General features: G+C 50.2%; 1 protein-coding gene across 5 annotated transcripts in view; it reads left to right on the forward strand.

Moving 5' to 3' along the window:
• The window catches only part of DNM3 (dynamin 3), a 270,137-nt gene that overhangs the window by 177,254 nt on the left and 68,702 nt on the right, over positions 1-24,181 (forward strand). For all 5 annotated transcript variants that reach the window (XM_056107388.1, XM_056107384.1, XM_056107386.1 and 2 more), the window contains one exon: positions 758-869. In XM_056107388.1, coding sequence (XP_055963363.1) covers positions 758-869 — 112 coding nt within the window. The remainder of the gene's footprint in view (positions 1-757; positions 870-24,181) is intronic.

Here is a 24,181-nt window from a genome sequence, read left to right on the forward strand (position 1 = left end):
AAGTTGTAATTATTCGTGGAAAAAAAACCACCACGTTCACACAGAAAACCTCAACCATGCAAGGTTGTATTACAGCATGAAAGAGGAAGACAATAAGGAATATATGAGGCAGTGGAGACGGACGACTAAGGCCTTCATCTTCTGCGTTTTTTATCTAGTTTCCGATTTTCATAATAAATGCATGGGGGGTAGCATATGTAACATCTTTGGTATTCCTTTATGATTAGGAAAGTAAGTATAAAATCACAATGTCATTCATACCGTAAATACACCCCCCTTGGGCATTCCACACTGTTATTCCTAGTTCAAGTTCTCTCCTTTCACACTTTGAAGCATATTCCTTCTGAGTCCAACATTTCTTTTAGGTCTGAAGCTCGCTGCCTTGCATTTGAAGGTTTTGTGAGCCATCTACACTTATAAAAACCATTTCCCAAGTGAGGTCTAATTACACGGCCAAAGCGAGTCTCCATTTACTCAGAACACGTCTCTGCCGGTCGGTGGCCTCCGTGTCCTGTTTGGCATTTCCTTCACTCCTCACTGCATAAACGACCCTGAAGTCTCTGACCAGGAGGGTCTTGAAAAGTGAGCTTTGCTCATTTTTTTTATTTCAATGAATCGCTTTTGTCTTTCTCCTGTGTCTCTTAGAGAGCACCTCATTTGTCTCATTCCTGTCTACAGGAACGTAAAATCGTCGTGAGTTTGGTTCACACTAAATGCATGGTGTGTTTCTCTGTGTTTTCTCTTTTTGGACCTCCAGGAATGTATACAAAGACTATCGCTTCCTAGAACTGGCATGTGACTCCCAGGAGGACGTGGACAGCTGGAAAGCGTCACTGCTAAGAGCCGGGGTCTACCCCGATAAATCCACAGTAAGTTGGACTTAGCTCTTACTTTTAAATGACCCACCGCGTTTTAGAAAACACAGTTATACATAATATATATACTGGACAAACTCCTCTTTGGGCTTAATTAATTTGGCACCATTTGAACTGATACTTTCCTGAGATGTCTTTTCTCTCCACTGGGTTTTAAGAATTTAATCAATGTCTGTGTTCAAGAAAATCCCCCCTGCTCAACCGCAATGCATGCTCTGCTGTAATCTTAGAAGGAAAAGAAGGTTTCTTTGTTTCAAGGCTTTACTTTCCTTTCTATCCCGTTTCTCAGTTGTTCGAGTGTTCACACAAGCAGTCCATAAAATCCTCCCTATAATCTCGTACCGCTGATTTTGCAGATTCTTTCAAAAACGGACCGACTTCTCTAAAACTCCCCGTCGGTCCTTTATGCCTGCGTTCGCTGGACCCAGAGTTACGTCTGTATTCAAACTCTTGCTTCCTGCCATCAGGAGTGCGAAAGAACAGAAAATATATTTTGCTGCTGTTCCCACTTATCTTTATTAATATACCTCAAGGGCCTGGGAGACACTTCTCTCATTCAAGTTCATAAACAGACCTTCCTTTTGTGTTCTTGGGGGAAGTGTGATGTTACCCAGACTCGTCCAGACTGAAACCCTGAGTCCCGCCAACCCATGAGCACATACGATTCAGCAGCCTCCTGGAAACGGGTCCCGAGGCCAGCCTGGGAGGGTTAGCATGGCCTGACCACTCTCCCTGCGTCTCCCGTGACCTTTGGCCTCCACTGTCCCCGGCACTCAAGCCCTGAGGTGGCCTAGATGTTCGGTCCAACCTGGCCTTCACGACACTTGCTGGGTTCTCGAACCGTTACTGGGGCTGAATTTGCACAGACGCATCCTTTCCCCCGCCCACCCTGATAGGCATCTAGACAGTGAGGTGCAGTATGGAATTGATGCAGGGGTGGTAACTCAGCGGGTTTCAGACCTGCTGGTATTGGAATCCCCATGTGAAGGATGGAGGTTTTGTGGCCGGATGATCTCACTACAGTTCCTTTGGTCCACACAGAGACCTCTTACCCTCACCCTGGCCCTCACTCGTCTAGTGAGCTTCCAGGAGGGCCCCCCTCCCACCCGAGTTATACCTCACCCTGTTCTTGTCCCTCCCGTGGGAGACGCATGTGTGTGCACGGGTGAATGGATGGCACTGGGAACACTGAGAAGTCCCTCACGCCACATCTACTCTCTACGCTGATTGTGAGCACAACTCGGGGGCCCTCCCCATCACCCCCTCTGCGGGGAAAGTGCTCGCTCGAGCGGTCTTCTATCCGTCCCCACAAACGCCCCCAGGGTTGCACACTTCCTCCCAGAGAGTGTCCCTGTGATGCCAAAGGTACCAGTGACCCCAGGGAACAGACCTGACCCAAGGGAGCGAGTGGCTGTGTGATCACACTGCATGGGGAAGCGTGTGACAAGTTTGACAGGAAATGCAAAAGGTTACCGGGACTGGTAGTGGCCGTGCATGGCTGGCAAGCTTGGGAGTCAGGGAAGCCACCCCACGCCCTCCGGAAGAGGTGCCCTTTGGGTGAGCTCCCAGAGGGAGGGCGCGAGCACAGGGCGGAGAGTCCGGGGAAAAGTCTCCAAGGTGCCAGAGGCCCAGAAGAGCCCTCCGCGTCACTGGGAGGGGAGAGCCAGGCTGGCTGGCTGCTCAGAGCACGGTCAACTCCCTTGCTGGAGGGACTTGGGGCTGGCCATGGTGAGGGGCGGCGGAGAGAAACAGGCCTGTGTGTCCAGGGTGGTCGAGAGGACTAACTGAGATAGTGCAGAGAAAGCGCCCACTAGAGAAGGTCCCAGAAAATAGCCTTTTGTTCCTAATTGTTTTTAATCTGTAAAGAATTATCAGCAATTATTTTGTGCATCCTTTTGTGACAAGGCACTCACTTTATGCTCCGCCCCTCTCGGAGAGCCCGGCAAGCTACCGAGAGTATTCGATATGCCAGACACAGTAACAACAAAGTCTCCAATGGAGACGTTACTGGGCCCGCTCGAGCAAATCGACGATCAACGGGAGGGCCTTTATGCTGTATATGACTTGTAAATATGCATGGCTATATACAGAAGCAACTTGCACACACACACACACACACACACACACACACACACACACACACACGCATTTATCCATACCTTTCCCTTCCATGCCACTGTGATGTTGCAGTGAAAGTGTTCGCTTAAGTCACAGTTTTATAAATCAAGCTTATTTCAAGAGCACCAGATACGTTTCTTTTTTAAAGAGTCTGTTATACATCTCTTATAAAGAGAAGCATCTTGGGAAAACAGGGTCACCCATCCCAAGGGAACTGTTTATAGAATCTGGGTTTTCTTGGTTCTATCATACCATACCAAGAAGCTGCTCAATGAAATATTTTCGGCTGTTCTTAGTTGTTTTTTTTTCCCTCCCTTTATCAGAATTGCTCAGCGTTAAGCAAATCTAGAGATGTCCTATACAATCTGTTTTGATTATTTTCACATTATTTTGACTTGTTTATAAACACATATTTGGTATAGTTGCCTGGAAGACAGAGACAAAGGGTTGGACTTGATTTTTTTTTTCCAACTGCATACCAGAGGCAGAACAGGAAATTAAACTTGGCCGCGGGCCACGAACATTGCTTTCTCTGCTTCCACCCTAAACAATATTTGCTTTGCTTCTGTTCCTTCGGAGTTCAGCAGGGGTGCCTGGTCGCCTGGCTCTGAGACACGGAGCCGGCCACCGGAGTGTGAGAAGTGGCGTTGCTGGGATCCTGGTTCCAACTGTCCACTGCATGGACACTCTTGGCTGGGAAAGAACCGCTCTGTCCTTTGGGCTCATTCAGAAAGATTTGGTGAAGAAGTAAGACAAGCCCCGGGACAGAGGGTCTCTCTAAGCAGATGTTCAGGCCTGGTCGTGGGTTCTGTGTCAGCAAGCCCGGAATCACCAGCATTGTCACCACTCTCCTCATGGAGGGGATCTACACTGGGTACCGATACGAGTTCAGACTCCAAACACTTCGCTTTCTCTCTGTTTCGACTTGGGTGGGAAACGTACACGAATAATTAGTTCCCATACTGTTTGACTCCAAATGTACTTGGAAATCGTTTCCAGTGACATTTGGCTCCATTTGGATGAAGAGCTGATCACTCCAAATGGAAAGAAATGACGGTGTTTGAGATAAGCATGTTTTTTTGGGGGGTGTTTTTGAATGCACAGTTTATTTGCAAGAAGAGTAACTTTAGGCGAGAGAGGAATCCAAGTAGCTGAGTCATTCTAGCTTGGCGAGGCACAGGGAAAGGCCGAGGGGCTTCTAAGAGTCAGAGACAGAATCCTGGGTGGGGTTGTGGGCTTTTGGGGGGAACCAGGTGACCAGGCTCAGGGGCATCTTTAGCTGAGAGGTTTGCACTGCATCAGGCCGATGAGTTCAGTTAAGGCACTGTGATTACAGAAGATGTGGGCGTGGGCCGTGGGGGTGCAGTGGGGGGCATGTGTGTCTTCACCAGTGGGGGCCTGCTTAGGGGCCATTCCAAGCCGGTATCCAGTGGGTGGGGCCCTAGAGCCCCACAGAGGTGCCCCCTCTAGAGTGTGCCTTATTCGGAGGAAGGACCCCCACCCCACCTCTCCGGGACTGTTCTGAGGTAAAAACATCAAAGAGGGGGGGCATTTGAGGGGACCCTCTAGGGAAGAGATAACTCTGAACTTTCCTCTGTGGAAGCACAGGGCTGATGGCCTGGGGAAGGGGAGCCCCTGACTCCCGGGCCTGTCACGGGTAAGGAACACCCCTGGAAGATAAGGCTGGGCACGGGCCCCCAATGGCAGAGCATCTGTGAGGCCCTCACCTGCTTTGCCCACCATAGAGGCCCCGCGGAAGGACAGCGCTGCCGAGCTCAGAGCCTGGCGGGAAAGTGACTTGGGGGGACCCAGCTACCCTTGGGGGGACCCATCTAGCCCTGCTCCTGCGTGGGTGTCTCCCTGTGCTGGGACAAGAGCCCCCTTGGCTCTGTGGTACCATGTTTGTCATCACCGACAGAACCAGGAACAGGGGGCCCAGCTGGCCCCAGTGCTCAGAGACCCCAGCCTGGGCATCTGAAACTGATTTGGAACATCAGATGCTGTGCCATGGAATGCCAGGAAGCCCATCTGGTGGGGCTGCGGCTGCATCACACTGCCCCAGAGGGCCGGGCTCCATTGTGCTCCACAGCACCCCTGCACCCCGATAAAGTTCCCAGTCGGGGGCCTCCCGGCCTGGTTTTTTGCCAGAAAAATCCCCTCCTGCCTTTTCTTCAGAGTCCTATTGTGGCAACTCTCGCGGTCCAGAAGCTTCACTCTTGTCTCTGTGAAAGATGGTTGTGAGGTATCCGGGTGAGACACGTTCCCCAGCCTTATCCCACACTGAAGCTCCTCGGCCTGGGTCCCTCTCTGGCCCCGGGCCCTCATTTAAAACTGGTCTCCAGGCTGGAGAGATAGCACAGCGGGGGTCGGGCGTTTGCCTTGCACGCAGCCGACCCGGGTTCAATTCCCAGCATTCCATATGGTCCCCCTGAGCACTGCCAGGAGTAATTCCTGAGTGCATAAGCCAGGAATAACCCCTGTGCATTGCCGGGTGTGACCCAAAAAGCAAGACTAAATAAATAAATAATAAATAAATAAAGCTGGTCTTAGCTCAGCCTGGGACTCCAGCCTGCGCTTCATGCCCCCCCACCATGCATGCACACACACCACACACACACACACACACACACATATGCACGCCTGTCTGTATGCACACATGAGCATGCACACACACATCTTTTTGCCCACACACGCACACGCACACATATATGCTTGTGTGCACACATGTATGTCTGTATGCAAGCATGCACACACACGCGCACACACACATGCACACACACATACCTGTACTTACCGCGCACATACACACACACGCACATCTGTATGCACACACATGCGCACGCACGCATATATGCTCACGTGCACACATGCACGTCTGTATGCAAGCATGCACACGCACATGCACACACACATACGCATGCACACACATGCACGCCTGTACTCAACACTCACGTACACATACACACTCACGTACACATACACATGCATGCACAGATTACACATGCGTGCGCACACGCCTGTACTCACGGCGCATGTATACACACACGCATGCACATCTGTATGCATACACATGAGCACACGGACACACACGCACGTCTTTATGCACACACGTATACGCTTGTGTACACACATGCACGTCTGTATGCAAGCACGCACGCACACGCGTACACACACACACCTGTACTCACCGCACACGTACACACACACGCACATCTGTATGCACACACATGCACGCCTGTATTCAACACTCACGTACACACACACACACGCACACATACACATGCGCACACACACGCCTGTACTCACCGCGCATGTATACACACACGCATGCACATCTGTATGCATACACATGAGCACACGGACACACACGCACGTCTTTATGCACACACGTATACGCTTGTGTACACACATGCACGTCTGTATGCAAGCACGCACGCACACACACACACTCACACACACACGTCTGTATACACTTTCCTAATAGCTCAGGGAGGAATTCCTCCCTGGTCCCCTTGGGAAGAGGGAGCCTTGTTCCCTCCCCCGTCCCTCTAGGGCCCCCACCCCACCCCCACCCCCGTGAGGACTCGGCTGCCCAGGAGTCATGAATCACTCCTTTACTTTCTGCAGCCAGATGTGAGTTCGATTGTTGGATAATAAATCACAGCCCCGGGGTTCCAGCGAGCAGGGGGAGGGCGGCCCCCGGCTGCTGGCGCTGGTTGCTCTCTCTCCCGCCTCTCCAGCCAGACGCTCCCTGGGACTCGCCTTTCCGGACCCCCTCTCCAGAACTCGTCGTGGGTGCCCTTGGGTCCTGGAATCCCGCACTGGCCCCAGGGCACAGAAATAAAGGAGTGGTCCTGGCCAAGGGTGTCCTGCCTCGGCCACTCTGTCTCCCCACAACCACCCTGTCCTTTGCTCTCTCTGCACCCAAGATGTGAAAAATTCCCACGCCGGGCACGCAGAAAGCGGCACCGTCGGGGCCGGGTGAGCTCACGCGCTCCCAGTTCACTCTGTCCCAGTGCCCCAGCTTCCCGTACTCTCTGGATTCTTTTTTTTGGCCTTTTGGGTCACACCCGGCAATGCTCAGGAGTTCCTCCTAGCTCTGTACTCAGGAATTGTTCCGGCAACCCTATGGGATGCTGGGGATTGAACGCAGGTCGGCTGCATTCAAGGCAAATGCCCTCCCCGCTGGACTATCCCTCCGTCCCTCCTCCCTGGATTCTGAGTAAAGAAAAGGGGCGTCCCCTGCCCCCATTCTCCGCTGCCTGCCCTGGTTTAAAGTTAAGTGCTCAACACCAAGTAAAGGATGTTGGGAGGACCCTCCCAGGATGAGAGATGCATGCTGAAAGTAGACTCTAGACCGAACATGATTGCCACTCAATGCCTCTTTTGCAAACCACAACCCCCAATAAGAGAGAGAGAACAAAAGGGAGTGCCCTGCCACAGAGGCAGGGTGGGGTGGGGGGATGAGGGGTGGGAGGGATACTGGGATCCGCGGTGTGGGAAATGGGCACTGGTGGAGGGATGGGTACTTGATCATTGTGTAACTGAAACCCAAACACAAAAATTTGTAAGTCTACAACTGGACCTCATGGTGTCTCACTAATAAAAAATTTAAATAAATAAATAAATAAATAAAGTTAAGTGCTCAGGCCGGAGCGATAGGATAGCAGGGAGGGCGTTTGCCTTGCACGTGGCTGACTCGGGTTCGATCCCCGGCATTCCATAGGGTCCCCCAAGCACCATCAGGAGTAATTCCTGAGTGCAGAGCCAGGAGGAACCCCTGAACATTGAGAGTGTGACACCCCCACCCCCCAAAAAATTAAAGTTAAGTGCTCAAGGCACCTCTTCCCTCTGGAGGGGGTATCAGGGAAGAGTCTAGTGACTAGTTTTGTTTGTGTTTTGCTCAAGCGTGTAAGATAAATTAACAGTTAACATATTTCTTCTTTCTCCCCCCCCCCCGCGCCCCCTCTCCCGCGTCTCCACGCACAGGGGAGCAACAGAGTAAGTTCTCAGTGCCTCTGCCCCCCCCCCACTCAACTCGTACCCCACCCCACCCTCCTGCATGCGCCTGGGGCCTGAGTGTGTCTGTGCATGCTGAACCGGCTTCTGTGTGGGGCTGGGGCGCAAAGGTTGGGATGGGCCAAGGGGTGGGGGCCTCCTGCCTGCCGTGAGAGCTCCTGGCGTTTGACCTGGAAGGGACAATGACTGTCGCATTCATCGATTTGCTCGAGCGGGCACCAGTAGCGTCTCCGTTGTGAGACTTGTTGTGACTGTGTTTGGCATATCGAATACGCCATGGGGAGCTTGCCGGGCTCTGCTGTGCGGGCGGGATATTCTTAGGAGCTTGCTGGGCTCTCTGAGAGGGTCGAAGAAATCGAACCCGGGTTGGCCGCGTGCAGGGCAAACGCCCTCCCCGCTGTGCTATCGCTCCAGGACTCAGCTGCGTAGACTTGAAGGGTCAACCACACGGTCACCCGATTCAGTCCCTGGCCTCAGTAGCGTTGCGGCTGAAATGGGGAGAGATCGGGGTTTCTAACTTTGAAGGGGCCTTAAAATGGAGGGAGGGGGTGGAGTCGACGCCGGACTTGGCTTTTGTGCTCTTGATGTGTTCCAGCTGGTGGGGTGCGGGAGGGTGTGGGGGGCTCAGGGCGGGGGGGGGGGGGGCGGTTGCTGCTGGTAGGTTTGGGAAGGCTGGAGGCACACAGCAGGGATGCTGGCCTGGGCGTCCTCCCTGACCAACGAGCAGTTTTCATTGTTTTTTTCATTGTTCCTTGGGCGGTTGGGACTTTTCATTCAACCCTTCCAAGGGATCGGCACCCTTCTCCCTGGGACGTCCCAGACCCCTTCTCCCTGGGACGTATCTGCGCGTCCCAGAGCAGATACGTCGCTGGGGGAGCTGGGCTGAGCTTGGCCACGGTGATTTGTTGTTCTTTTCTGCGCCCTATCAAGTGGGGCACTTGAAACGGCCCTTCTGGAAGACAACAGGAACTGCGAAGAATCCGTTACAGAAGGGTCGGCCCGCACAGCCCGGCCAGCTGGGACTCATCAGAACTGCTATTCATGAGCTGTACATATAGAATGTAAAACAAATGTGGGCGATCTGGCCGGGGGCAGCAGGCGGAATGCGCCGTGAGGGAGGACGCTGGCAGGGCCGGCGGGTTCTGAAAGAATGCCACTTTATAAATTTACATTTTGTGGGAACGGCGCAGGGCCCCCGTCGGAACGCTCAGCCCAGTTCCAGCCCCAGGAACGCAGATGGGAGGGGGCCTGTGTGCAGGAGCCCAGGGCGAGCCCCGCTTACCCACCTCTTCAGAAAGAGTGGGGAAGCACCAAGGAGAAAAATTCTCCCCCACAAAAAGAGACTCTTATTATTTTGTGTGTGTGTGTGTGTGTGTGTGTGTGTGTGTGTGTGTGTGTGTGTCACAAACGGTGATGCACAGGGATTACTCCTGGCTCTACACTCAGGGATTATTCCTGGCGGTGCTCCGGGAACCATATGGGATGCTGGGAATCGAACCCGGATCGGCCACGTGCAAGGCAAATACCCTACCCTACTGTGCTATTGCTCCGGCCCACGGAGACTCTTTCTAACCAGTGCTCTTCGCCAAAAGAGCCGGGTGGGAGTTAGAACTTGGTGTTTGGGTTCTTAGGGCGTAGAATGGTTCCCATTACTGAGTGCTCAGCACATCGGAACGGGCTTCCTCCAAATCCCGAGGGTCTTTCTAGCATTCCCTGTGCTAAAACCCCACCGCACTGCTTGCGAGCACATCGTGGGAGCCTGCTGGTGGCAGAGAGGAGGCAGCCAGCTGCTTATGTGCCTGCGAGGTGCCAAGCCTTTAGGACACCCCCTCTTTCCCCAGTGAATCACTGAGGACGCACAGGCATTTGGAAAATTCCCCCCAGCAAATATTTGGCCACGCAGGAGCCGGCAAGCGTTTGTTACATCTTGCTTAGTGGCCCATAGGCTACCCCCCCATCCCCTACATATGTGTACCCCAAGGTTCAAGTTCAGTGTGACCGATTCCCAAATAGTTACAATATGTTCCGCAATAAAACTCAGTTCAAAACTGTTGCTCATTAAGGCCCCTCTAGGCTGATCAGAAGACCCTCTGGGTCTCCGAGCCCCCCAGCCGCACCATCTGCAGTGCAGACACTTGCAACAGCACCGTGGGGGCTGAGGGGTTCAGGGGCTGCTTGAGGGTTTCAGGGGCTGCTTTCGTCCTAGAATTATTGGTGGAAACAGGCACTAACCGTTTTGATTTTTAACTGAAAAGCAGTTACTTGGGAGGGACTGATATACATAGATATGTGTGCGTGCGTGCATGCGATGCGGGTGTGTATTTGTCTTATGTATTTGTCTTACCCCATGCCTTAATTTTTCACTGTGCTCTGAGTAAGTGGTAGTTAACAAAGTGAAAAAAAAAAAAAGAGCGCAATGCTAATATTTTTCCAATATGATCATTACCCTGGCCCGGATATCTGGCAGGCGAAGCTGCCTCCAATCACACGGCACATCTGCAGGCGATTTTACTTGAGCTTAGGATTTCAGAATAAATGGAAAACACTGGAATCCAAGCTGTGCCGTCTCCAGAGTATAGATCTGGAGTCTTCAAAGGAGACTGTGAGCTTCGATTTTCCCCCTCTCACACTGCAATGCTTGTGCTAAGTCGTCCCCAAGGCAACATACCTGACTCCGAGCCGGCCCTGCCTGGGAACCAGCTGTAAGGAGCGACTCATTGCAGGCTAATTGCTTATTTAGTGAGCAGCGTTTTATGATGCCTGATCCTCACCAGACACGAAGACTGCTCAATTGGCGTGTTTCTTTAAAGATAAGCAGAATGAGGGTGCTTGCTCTCTCTTCTCTGTCTCTCCCTCTTCCCACACACAGACACACACAGACACACACACAATTCATCCAGTGTCGGACTTGTTTTCCACGAGTGCAATGTTGCTCTTACCCTTAGATCAGGCTGAGACTTGGGGAGCTCACCGCCCGAGTTTCTAGAACACACGTTGTGTGAACCAGCACACCTTCCGATTTACACTGATGGGTGTCACTGGGCGTCAGATGGAACCCAGCACCCCAGGCCCACACATTCCTCCCCACGCAGCGATCACAGGATCTTGCTGTTTTCCCTTGCAAAAGCAAATCTTCATTTTATGAGCTCACAGCTGCTCAAGGAAACTTTTCCTCTGGGCCCAGGATTCGTTTTCCCTTGGAAAACGGTTTCCTGTTGGCCTCACATTTCCCTGGATGACTTAGGACAGAGTCTGGCTCCTGGAGGGGTTTCTGGGGACCCTGGATTCCACATCAGGGCCGCAATTAGGAAGAGCGGAATCAGAACCGAGGGCCTCCTGATTTTGTGCTGGTTCTGTGACCCAATATACACAGAACAGCGAAGTGCTTTATAGACCCGATTTGTTTGTAATGTAATATTTGTTTGTTGACACAAATGTAAATTCGAATGCTGCCTTCCGAAGGAAACCTCTAGGCCAAAAACATAATCTCCCTGTTTTTCTCCTAGAGAAACGTTTAATTCCCTTCTTTAACGTGATACCCTCTCTTTGTAGACCTCTCTAGAAATTTACTAGACTTTCAAATTTGTTTCTAAGTCTCTTTTAGTAAGAGTTTTTGTTAAGTTTTTTTTTTTTAAATGTGAAATGAGGCAGATCAAAGGTAGGGGAATGAGGAATAAAATCCTACAAGAGAAGTTCTTGAAATTTTTAACGATGATCATGCAGAAAAAAAAAAAAGTGGAAACCAAAAAGATTTCAGGTCTTTTTGAAAGAATACATGCTTCCCAAAATTTCAACTTGTGCGGGGAAAAGCCATATTTAATCTCTTCCCTTATAAATCTTCCATTGCCTTTGAAAGAGAGATTCCGGGCCACTTGCCTCTTTTTCAAACTAAGGGATTTTTCGGTTTCCTAGTCCCTGTCCCCCAGAAGTTGATTTCCTCGACTGGCAAGAACGGGCGATTGAAAAGGAGAAATAGAACCCAAACACACTTAAACAGAAGTTTATTTATTTATTTATTGTACTTTCATTTTTTATTTGTTTTTGTTTGGGAACCACAGCTGGCGGTGCTCAGGGCTGACTACTGGCTCTGTGTTCAGGGATCATGCCTGGCAGTGTTTGGGGAGGACCCTATGGGGTGCCGGGGATCAAAGTGAATCCAAAAAGGCAAATTCCTTCATCCCTGTGAAGCAGAATTTTAAAACATCCAGGAATTTACCTATTGGTTCCTAATTAGGTAAGCTGCAACCATCGTGCGTATATCGGAAGGTTCCAGCATCTCAGGTGACAGGAAGGAACGAGACTCAAGTTTCAGCACCTGTTCTTACAGCATTCCCAAACTGCCTTCCCTAGTGGCCCCCGGCACATCTGGCAGGACAAGTGGACAGTATGAGCCTTGAGTCCTGGGAAAAAGTAATTATTCCCCACAATACTTATTTGGGTGGTCCGCAGGATTCTAGAAATTGTTTGCAAAGACGGAGCGTGCCAAGTCACAGTCACCAAAATATGTTGTATTGCAGAGTCCAGATAGGAAATCCACATTCATCATCTAATGCCTCATTGCAAACCTTCGGCTCCTGGAGTCCCACCCTTGGTCATGAGACAGCGGACAGGCCCCAGCGCCCCGTCCGTGCTCGGAAATGACCTCTCGCTCTCTTGGTGGGGAAAGGGCCCCGGTGCAGAATTATGAACTACGTTTGCTCTCAGCGTTGTTTTATTTTTTTTCTTTTTTTAGGGTCACACCCGGCGATGCACAGGGGTTCCTCCTGGCTCTGCACTCAGGAGTTACTCCTAGCACTGCTCGAGGGACCCTATGGGATGCTGGGAATCGAACCTGGGTCGACCGTGTGCAAGGCCAACATCCTCCTTGCTGTGCTATCACTCCAGCTCATGCGCTCAGCGTTTAAAACATGCGTACAGGGGCTGGAGTGGTAGTACCGAGGGTAAAGTACCTGCCCGGCAGGAGGCCAGCCTGTGCTCAGTCCCTGGCATCCCATGTGGCTGCCTGAGCACTGCCAGGAATTATCCCTGAGTGCAGAGCCAGGAGTAAGCCCTGAGCACCGCCAGGTGTGGCCAGAAAAACACATAAGTAAATAAATAAATAAATAAATAAATAGAAGAAACGTGCACGTGTCTGAAAGCCAGAACATTCTAAGCAGCTGAGGGACTGTCATCTGGGCCAGAGTTCCTCGATTTTTTTTTTTCTTGGAATAAGGAAATGTGTTTCTTGGTTTCCTTAGGGAAGTTGTGCACGTGCATTTCTCAAAGGAGGGTCCGCGGGGCCCACCTCTGCATGACCCCCAAGTAACATCACGAAAATGCCAAGGACAAAATCTCCCTGGTCTCCACCTGTGATCCCAGTTGATGTGCATGTATAAAACTTGCTGTCCCGTTCCTGTCATCACGGCCAAGGCACGTTTGAATTTTCTTCTTTTTTCTTTTTTTAATATTTCTCTTTATTTTATAAAGTAGTTCACAAGATTTGATGCCATTTCATATTCCAACACCAATCCCACCACCATGACACCTTCCCCCCCACCATATTTCGGATGTTTCCATCCCGAACTCCAATCCCTGCCACAAAGCAGAACTGAAATCATGTATTTTGTATTGTTTGTTATGACGAACTGGCTGAAAATGTTACCAAAAAAAAGTATCCTTAAAGGAAAGAGTGTGAAGATTGTTGTATTTCAGCCAGGAGCCATTAAGCCCTTCTTTTTATTTTTTTTATTTTTTATGTATTTATTTATTTATTTTTTTAGTATATGTGCTGCTGAAGCGAGCCGGGTTCGATTCCTCCACCCCTCTCGGAGAGCCTGGCAAGCTACTGAGAGTATTCAGCATGCCAAACACAGTAACAAGAAGTCTCACAATGGAGACGTTACTGGGCCTGCTCGAGCAAATCGATGAACAACGGGAGGACAAGAATCTCCATTTATTTTTATTGAATCACCATCAGAACAGTCACAAAGCCTTACAGTTCAAGTCTTGGTCGGTCATACAATGATCAAACACCCGTCCCTTCACCAGTGCACATTTTCCACCACCAAGAACCCCAGTATACCCCCCTCCCACCCACCCTCTGCCTGTGTGGCAAATTTTCACTTTACTCTCTCTCTCTCTCTACATTTATCACATTCAATATTACAACAAAAGACCCAACATTGTTGTTTGGAGTTTTCCCCAACATTCAGACCTTCCACAAAGACATAATTCGAAAATTTGTTTACTCTTGCTGATTATGAAGAGCATATGATGTCATGTGGCCACAATAGCGGCCACGCAAATTTGGATTACTGACATTTTAGTAATAAACCTAAAGGGATTACTGCCAGATGCCCCTCCGAGATTGGTCTGTGTGCCTCTGGGATCATGGTCAATCAGAAGCCGGAGGAGGCGTTTGAGGGTGGCAACCCAGGGCATTGTCATGGTGGAGAGCAGGGCCGATTCCACCCCCATCCCATGAAACCCCATGTGCCTCGTCAATGCAGTCTCATACCTGCTGTTCATTAGGCTCTAAAAGATGCAGGCCACCATGTCACCGCCGCAAAGGGGGACAGGCGGAGGGACAGACACCCTTCCCCTCCCAGGGCGGCATAGCACCATAGTTAAAGACAAAGTTCAGATGTGTTTCAGTTGGGCATTCTCTTTTGCTCAGATTTTCCTATCACTATTGAAACCTGATTTTCAGTGACAAATGCTGGATCATTTGCTTTCCGCTGATCACGTTGCATATCAGGAAATGTCAGGAAATGCATATCAGGCCACGTTAGTGGCCACGCAGTTCGAAAAAAGTCCTGGTACCCGCATGCCGGAAGTTAAGCCCTTCTATAAGCGATCACTTACATGTTGTTAAAGGTTGAGCCTTGTGTGCTTTTTTATACATATATCTGGGTTTTTCTGGAGATTCACTCATGGGTGAATGGCTTGGCCCGAGCGTGTGGGAAGTGGCAATGAGCATGGCGTTGGGTGGATTCTGGAGGTTTTCAGCTGCCAGGGCTGGGTCCCTTGGGGCAGGGAGGGGTCTCACCTGCCCCCCTCCAGGGCACCCTGAGTGAAACAGCCTGGCACGGAGTCCAGAGGCATGGTTATGGCGAGCGTCATGTAAGCTCCCTTCCGGGAGAGAAGGATGTGTGATCCTATTGAATTTTCTTAAGCAATTCAGTTTTGTTATTTTTTGGGGGGTGGGCTATAAAGTAAGAGACGATGTTCAAGGGTCCAGGGTACCCCACCGGCAAGTTCCAGCCATTGAGGCTGGAGGTTCCGTGCACGGGTCCGAGGCTGTGGGTCAGGCCCTGTGGTGCCGGGGAAACCCACAATGGTGTCATGGCCTTCATGGTCACGCTTGGCAGTGCTTGGGAGACCATTGGTCCAAGCTAAGGAGGGTGTCTAGCTGGGCCTCTAACTCCCTGCATCATCTCCCAGCCTAACCTGTGTCTTTTTTTTCTTTCTGGGCCACACCCGGTGATGCACCCAGTGATGTACAGGGGTTACTCCTGGCTCTGCAACTAGGAATTACTCTTGGTGGTGCTCAGGGGACCATATGGGAGCTGAGAATCGAACCTAGGTTGACCAAGCGCAAGGCAAACGCTCTCCCCAAGTGCAAGGCAAATCGCTCCAGGCCCTCAACCCAGTCTTAAAGAGCCATTACGAAGACTTGGTTTTTGCACCCCTCAACTTCATTCTTAGTCAATAGAGGGAAAGGACAGTCCCGTTTGGAGACTCGAGCTGGCCTCTGCATCGTGTCCCCATCCGCAGTGACCCTGCCAAGTTGACACTGAGGAGAAGCCAGCAGAGTGGGTGATGGGCTGGGCGGGCTGACAGGCCTTGGCTAGCTTGTGTTCATGTTTCCCCTGCTGCGTGGAGAATGGAACAATACTCCTCCAGTTAATGCAGAGAAAAATGTCTTACTTCAGTGTTAAAATTTCGGAATTTCAAAATCGTGTGGCCACTACTGCAGCCACGCGACATCATATGTTCTTCATAACCAGCAATAGAATACAAATTGTCTACTGTTGCCTTTTCAGCAGATCTGAGTGTTGGGGTAAAATCCCAAATAACAATGGTGGGTCTGGTGTCAAAATACTGAATGTGATCAAAGTAGAGAGAGAGGAATGTGGAAATCATCTGCCCCACAGGTGGGGGGAGGGTGTGGGATGGGGGGATACTGGGGTTGTTGGGGGTGGAGAATGGGCACTGGTGAAGGGACGGGTGTTTCATTGTATGACCGAGACTTAGACCCGAAAGCTTTGTGACTGCTCTCACGGTGATTCAATAAATAAAATTATAAAAAATGAAAAAAAAGTAAGGTGGAGTTCATGCACAATTCAATCAGCTAATCAGTGGCTGAATAAATAGCAGTACTCCTACATTAAAAAAAAAATGTCTTACTTCATCACCCGCCACCCTGTCTCCACCCCCGGTAGCCTCAGCTGTTTGCTTTTGTTGGCTTGAAGATATTTTTTGAGAGGAAACTGGTACCCAATCACCCCCCCCCACCCCCAATGAAAGCTTGTCTTGATCCCTTTGCTTTGAAAATAGGCCCTGAGCTGGTGTGAGTTGAGAGTCGGGATGTTTCCTTTGGAAATGGGGGCCTTTAACAGAAGCTTTTTGTCAAAAAGCTTTTTGTCGTTGCTTTTGTTAATTGAAGTTAACTGTCCTTATCGGGAAGGACAGTGTGATCACAGACAGCCTGGGCGGTAGGAATTTAAAATCCTTCTCCCTTCCAAAGTGGGAAGGGTGTGATTGATGAAAGAAAAATAATTGAGTCCAAGTATAAGTGTGGATAATTAAAAGATATGTAAGTACTGGATAACTAACAAGCTACAGAAACCCGGCACAATGAAGGAAACTGTAGGAAAGATGAAATGAATTGGGAAATGGTCTGAGATGGGAATCAGTACTTAAACTTAGGGCTGGAGCGATAGCACAGCGGGTAGGGCGTTCGCCTTACAAGGGGCCAACATGGCCGACCCGAGTTCGATTCCTCCGCCCCTCTCGGAGAGCCCGGCAAGCTACCGAGAGTATTCGATATGCCAGACACAGTAACAACAAAGTCTCCAATGGAGACGTTACTGGGCCCGCTCGAGCAAATCGACGATCAACGGGAGGGCCTTTTCTTTACTTTTACTTTTTACTTAAACTTACGGGCTTTTAGAACGACAAAAACAAAACAGAGGGTGAGAAATGAACTAATATGATGCACAGGAAAATTAAATGGAATTAGTAATCAAATTATTGTTTTCATTTCTCTAAAATGGAAGGTAGAGAGAACTAAGGAAGACCTAAGGAAATAACTCAGTAATTGAAGTCCTTTAACGAATTCAAAAGTAGAAAATAGAATATAAAAGAAAATATAATGCTCTGGAGATATAGGAGAATTGTAAGCGCTTGTCTTGCACACAGCTGAAAGGGATTTGATCCCTGGCATCTCATACAGTCCTCTTGAGCACCACCAGAAGGGATTCCTGATTGCAGAGTCCAGGAGTAACCCTAAGCATTGCCAGGTGTGCCCCCCACCCCCCACACACCCAAAGAAAAAAAAGAAAATGTAATTTTAAAGCACATACAAATGTTTTGTATGGGGGACAAAAATAGTAAGAGTTAAGTGGCAAACTGGCAAAATATCTATAATATCTATGACTATAAAGGGTTTGATATCCTAAAAATAGGATTTGTATTCAGTTCATTTGAAACAAAACACCTGGCTATTTGGGAAAAAGAAGCCGGCAAGATCAAAAGACACTAAGGCAAAAAAAAAAAAAACTTAATAAATGAAAGACTGATAGTTAAGTAGGGAAGCAAGGAGAGGAGTTCAGTTTCACCAATAATCAAGACTTGTACATGGGAATGACAGGCCTTATTTTGGAACTTTTGTGAGGAATGTGTAGGACTTACAAGGTGGGTGGTAATAAGGGGTCTCTGAAGTAAGATGGGCACAGATCATATGCAGGCTGGCCAGTCCAACAAGAATGGGGGCTGGGGCAATAGCACAGCAGGGAGGGCGTTTGCCTTGCACATGGCTGACCTGGGTTCGATTCCCAGCATCCCATGTGGTCCCCCGAGCACCTCCAGGAGTCATTCCTGAGTGCAGAGCCAGGAGGAACCCCTGTGCATTGCTGGGTGTGATCCAAAAAGAAAAAAAAAAAGAAGTATAAAATGCTTTAAAATTGCTTTGCCAATGGCATTTGCCATGCTAGACTTAGATAACACTAATGGAATTGCTAAAATAGAAAGGGCTTGTGTTACTTAGGGGTATCAAATTATATAACAGGAGGGAGCTTTCAAGCCAACACCATATAACAGTGGCGTGATGCTGATCATAAAATAATATTATTGGTCACGTGTTTATTGAAAGCAAGTTCTGTTTGGGTTATTGTAATACTTCTTTTAGAAGTAATTAAGCACTACTCTTAAATATTCTCAATTTATGTGACATGGCTTTAAAGAGGAGAATTTACAAAACTTCAAGTATAATAACATTTTTAAAGGGATAATTGGATGCAAAGAGCAAAATAGAATTTTTGGAGTTTTCTTTTTTACTGTCACTGTCTTCCCGTTGTTCATCGATTTGCTCGAGCGGGCCCAGTAACATCTCCATTGGAGACTTTTGTTGTTACTGTGTCTGGCATATCGAATACGTCACGGGGAGCTTGCCAGGCTCTGCCGTGCGGGCGAGATCCTCTCGGTAGCTTGCCGGGCTCTCCGAGAGGGGCGGAGGAATCGAACTCGGGTCGGCCATGTTGGCTGCATGCAAGGCAAATGCCCTACCACTGTGCTATCGCTCCAATTAATTAATTTATTTATTTAATTTTTGGAGTTTTCGATTGGGGGAGGGGAGGATTGGTTATTTGTGAGCTGGGGGTGCACACCCAACAGTGCTCAGGACTTACTCCTGGCTCTGTAGTTAGGTATCATTCCTGGTGCTGCTCAGAGGATTAAATGTGTTGGGGACCAAACGGGGATCGAACCCACGCAAGCCAAGTGCCTTAACCCCTGTACTATCACTCCACTCCCCAAAGAGAACTTTTTTCTTCCTAATTTTTTATTTTATCGCATCACCGTGAGATAGAGCATTACAAAGCTGTTCATGAGTGGGTTTCAGTCCTACAGTGTTCCAACACCCACCCCTCCACCAGTGTAATTTCCCAGCACCAGTGTCCCCAGATTCCCTCCCACCTCACCCCCAAATCACTCCCCACCCTTGCCTGTCTCTATGGCAGGCACCCCCAACTTTTTGACAAGAATCCGCATCGCTGAAATCCTTGCAACGATCCCCTCAAGTGAGAAACTGGAAAGAGAGACTGTAACCCACGTGGCAGAGGTCTCTCTCTCAGGGGTGTCTTGCCCCCAGGGGACGGGGGCCCATGGTTTGTCAGGCTGGGACACTTGCCAGGGGTAGCATTGATGGTGTGACACCCAGGGCAGCCTCTGCACTCAGAACTTCCAATTGTTGGTGCCAGCAGTATCACGACCATCCTGTTATTCATCGATTGCCTCGAGCAGGCCCCAGTAAAGTCTCCTTCATCCTAGCCCTGAGATTTTTAAGAAAGTGCCATATTCAAGGCTCTTTAGGAGAATGAGACCCATTGTTGTTACTGGTATTTGGCATATTGGGTGCGCCACGGGGAGTTTGCCAGACTCTGCCGTGTGGGCAGGTTACATTCGGTAGCCTGCCAGTTTGCCCAAAGTAGGAATGAGATAATAAGATGTGGTGGGTGTGTTGGTGGGTGTGACCCCCGCCTACTGGGATTTGGAGGATCTGGGTGGAGGATGCTCAGCCCCGATCCGAGTAGACTTGGAGATCTCAGCCCTGGGACCCGCTTGCCTTTGTTCCTCTGCCAGTACCTTCAGGTGTGCGGAGAGTGGTCTCAGCATGGTGGTGGCTGGTCCTGGAGGTCTTCGGCTGCCGGAGCCCTGGTCGGGGCGGGGAGGAAAGCTCAACCCGCTCCCCTCCAAGGAGCCCCGGCGAGGACAGCCAGGTGCGGGGGCAGGAGACTCTGTGCTGTTCTCTTCCAGGAGCTGGGTTTTATAGCGGCTGGGTTTTTAACAGCAGTATCCAGTTAGCTGGCAAGGAAAATGTGTACCAGCGCCCCCCCCGGTAGGAAAACTCGGTCTCTAAAGGCTTGAACCCGTGCCCTTCCTTGAGGGAGCCCAGTGGCCTTGGGCAGGGCTACAGACTCAGATGCACCACCTCGTACACGTGAGAAATACCCCTTGCCCAGTGTCTGCTGGTTTGCCCCATACCGTAAGACAAGAGCAGAAACGATTTTTGGACTCATGTACCCAAGCAAAGAGGTTGAGGTCAAGGCATGCGGGTGCCAAAAAGGATGGCCCTCACCAGCCCTTTCGGGGCACACGTGTCTTTCATTAAATACGAGAGGCCCCGTTTTTACAAACCCGCGTAGCTTTTATGTGCTTCCACTAAAAGCCCGTGTCCAACTTGGAATTCCTTGGAAACAGGAAGAGAAAAAGTGTCCATATCGCTACATTTGAGGATTAACACACGATATGTAAAAACAGACTCGGGAAGGTCCGATTAAAATCAAAGTATTTATCAAGGAATACCGCTCTAATGCTTCCAACCTAAATGTCATCATTCTCTGTTGGATAACACTGTTCCGTCCTTCCTCAGGTAGCTTAGGTTCATCGGGTCACACCCATCTAAGGACACTGAAGTTGTACTATCAGTTAATATTGCCTTTCACCTTTCCTTAGGTCTTTTGAATAGTTTACCTTCAAGCAATGTCCTTTCTGTATGGGCACAGGAAGACAGTTAATATTATGCTTTGTAACTTGGGAGTTGATTGACTCCAAATAATATTTACTCCTGGGCATCTGCTTTCTGGACTCAGTTGCCCTTAGTTCCTAGCACCCCAAGAGCAGGGTCCTGACAAGGGACTGACTGGACCCAGGGCAAGCTGTGAGCTACCCTGGCATCGAAATGGGCCAGGCCAAAGCGCCACGATACTCAACTATAAGTCAAGGACATGATCATGGACAAATGCTGTCATGATCCAAAAGCAACGACGAGACTAGGATCCTGCTGGGGCTAGGAAGATTAACCTGGCCCGAGGACTGCGGAATGTATAGTGAGATGTTCTCAGGAAGAACCAAACTAAGTTTATATCTCTTACTGTGCTCATACAGAATGACATTGCTAGAAATAATAGAAGTAGATCTATTACAACTATTTAAGTAGATTACTAACTGAGGGAAGAACACACCCTTGTTGGGATCCCACCCTTGAGCGGATCTCCTAGTAATCTGGAGTAATCTCTTTAGATGAGATTTTATCCTTGAGTTAATCTCCTGGAGGAGTGGTCTTACCTCTCTTTGTTGATTTGTTAATGTTGAACCCACCTTTGTGTCACCACCTTACGTGATTGCTATATAAACTAAGACTGTAGGCCTAGGCAAGGGACATCCAGAGTCAGAGCGAGAGGGGCTCAAGCCTGAGAGAGAATAGCCGTCCTGATCCAGGCCACACACAGGGCCCAAGAGCACCAAACGCGGGCGGTGAGAAAGAGCCATCCAGAGAGCCCGCAAACGCACAACCTTCAGCGTGCTAAGATTTTACAATTCTCCCTTTTCCATGCGGTCCAACAATTGAATTTATGGATTTTCAGAAAAGGGAACTTTTCTCACCGGTGTGAGAAATGCATTGTCTGTCAATCAAGACTTTCAACCAGGGCGCTCTTTTAAAGGACCACGTCTCTGGACCAGCGTTTCTCAACCAGGGGTCTTCTAGTCCTCTTGTGGGCCCCCTAGGGTATTCCAACAGGGCTACAGGTGAAAATGTGTCATGCAGGGAGCGTGGCTTGAGACTAGGGGTCCCCTGGTAGGTCAGGATCGGAAAAAGATCAGAAGGGAACCGCAGTTGGAAATAGGTTGACAATCCATGCTCTAGACCCAAGATGGAAACGGCCGCTCAACGTCAGCCTATGGGGAGGGAGTCCCCCACCAGGAGTCAACATGCTCGGACACTTCGGTTTTCTTTAAATATGACACAGTTGCTCTACCTGTGACGGAATCCCTGTCTTGGGCGGGCTGTTAGCAATTGTGTGTTGCAAATCATGTGAAGAGTTCCCATTGCAATGGCAATGAACTGCATGGAAGAATGAAATTCGTTGTCTTTGTTGTTTTTTTTTCACTTTTTTGGGGTCACACCTGGCAATGCACAGGGGTTACTCCTGGCTTTGCACTCAGGAATTACTCCTGGCAGTGCTCAGGGGACCCTATGGGATGCTAGGAATCAAACCTGGGTCAGCCGTGTGCAAGGCAAACGCCCTCCCCAAATGCACAGAGGTTACTCCTGGCTTTGCACTCAGGAATTACTCCTGGCAGTGCTCAGGGGACCCTATGGGATGCTGGGAATCGAACCTGGGTCGGCCACATGCAGGGCAAACACCGTCCCCGCTGTGCTATCGCTCTAGCCCTGAAATTCGTTGTCTTACAGATGTCAGTCGTACAAGTGTGCCCCCTCAGAGTGGGGATCATCTCAATGTCAGTCTGCCCCTCCCCGCCAAAGTGCAGGGAGTCGTAATTCCTCACAAGCCCTTACTCAACAAGAACTGGGTGTTACAGCCGTGTAACAAATGCCCGACCAAGGGGTTTTCGACTTTCTAATGGCACTAAAGTAATAGGAGTTCAGTAGAATGCTTTGTTTGAATTTTGAATTAGAACATTCTGGTTCTCACTGTGATATGGTCCCAAGGAAGTTAGTTGCTCAACTAACGCATCATTATAAAATCCAATTGAGTTAGATGACTTGGCCCCTCTGTAGACTGATCTGTTCTCTGCAGGGAAGGTCTGCAAGGCTGAACTGTGGTCTGCAGTGGAGGGTAGGTTGCAGTGTCCTGAAGAGCTTCGGCACTGGGAGTGCGTTTCAGTTGGTTCACCGGGATGAACTGCATTGTACAGCCAGGGCTCTGGCTAGTGTAGACGCAGTGTTTGGGCCTTGAGCACAAAATGGGGAGCAGGAGGTGTCGCTTTGACTGAGGTCTGTGTGTTGGCCAAGTCTGTGCCATGCTGCTGTGTGTCCCGTGGGACTGGAACAAGCCCCCACCCACCCCGCCACCCTTCTGCTCCCTCAGATCTGGAATCAGAAAGGGAGTGAGAAAACGTTTGTGACCAAGTCAAGCAATGACTGTAGTGATGGAAGAAGCAAAGCAAAGGGAATTCAGACAGGAGAGTTGAGCCAGCGTTCCAGTGGGTGCCCCCAGAATTCAGGGATATCAGCTGCAGAGGAAATTCACTTCATCTTTCCAGGAAGCCCTGGGGCATTTTCCAGAAGAGCCCCTGAAATACCCTGACGGAGAATGAGTGTGAACTCAAGGCCCGTCGATAGTCCAAAGCTAATTTTGTGGCTTCCTAGTTTAAGGGGGGCTCAGGTCGTAGTCACTGACTTTGCTCTTAATACCTCCTGGCTGCATCTGTTTCCCCCCACCCCAACCCCGGGCTTTCCTGCTGAGCCCAGAAGGTTCTAGATAGAAAACAAAGCTCCAGTGAAGGGGGTTGGAGGCTGACCTCCTCCGGATAGCTGTTCTGACTGCAGGGCCGGAAACGGCGTTGTGCCAGGCCGGGCTGCAGAGTAAGATGTCTGTCTTCGCCTCTGTCAAGGACCACAGCTTCCAGAGCCGTCCTGCGCCTGCCTCGCTTTCCCCATGGGCAGGTGGAGGCTGCCGGGGTGCCAGCCTTCTTCCCCCATCCCCGCCGGCCCACCGTGCATCACGTGGCTGCGTCCCATACAGTCAAGCCTGTGGAGCGGGCGCGAGGGACCCGAGAGGCAGCTCTGCATCCCAGCCACTCACTCGGGGGAGCGGTGCAGGCAGACACTCCTGCCCCCTGCTCCCGGAACACTCCCTCCCTCTCTCTCTCTCTCTGCTCCCCCCTCCCCTGCTCTCTCTGCTTCCCCCCTCCCTGCGCTCTGCTCCCTCCTCCCACCCTGGCTTTCTGCTCCCCACACCCCTGCTCTCTCTGCTCCTTACATCCCTGCTCTCTCTGTTCCCTGTGGCCCTGTTCTCTGCTCCCCTCACCCCTGCTCTCTCTGCTCCCTGCACCCCTACTCCCCGCACCCCATGCTCTCTGCTCCCCACACCCCTGCTCTCTCTGCTCCCTGTGGCCCTGGCTTTCTGCTCCCTGCACCCCTGCTTTCTGCTCCCCACGCCCTT

The sequence above is a fragment of the Sorex fumeus genome, unplaced genomic scaffold (genome assembly GCF_029834395.1).
Source record: "Sorex fumeus unplaced genomic scaffold, SorFum_2.1 ptg000164l, whole genome shotgun sequence".
In the NCBI taxonomy this organism is placed as follows: domain Eukaryota; kingdom Metazoa; phylum Chordata; class Mammalia; order Eulipotyphla; family Soricidae; genus Sorex; species Sorex fumeus.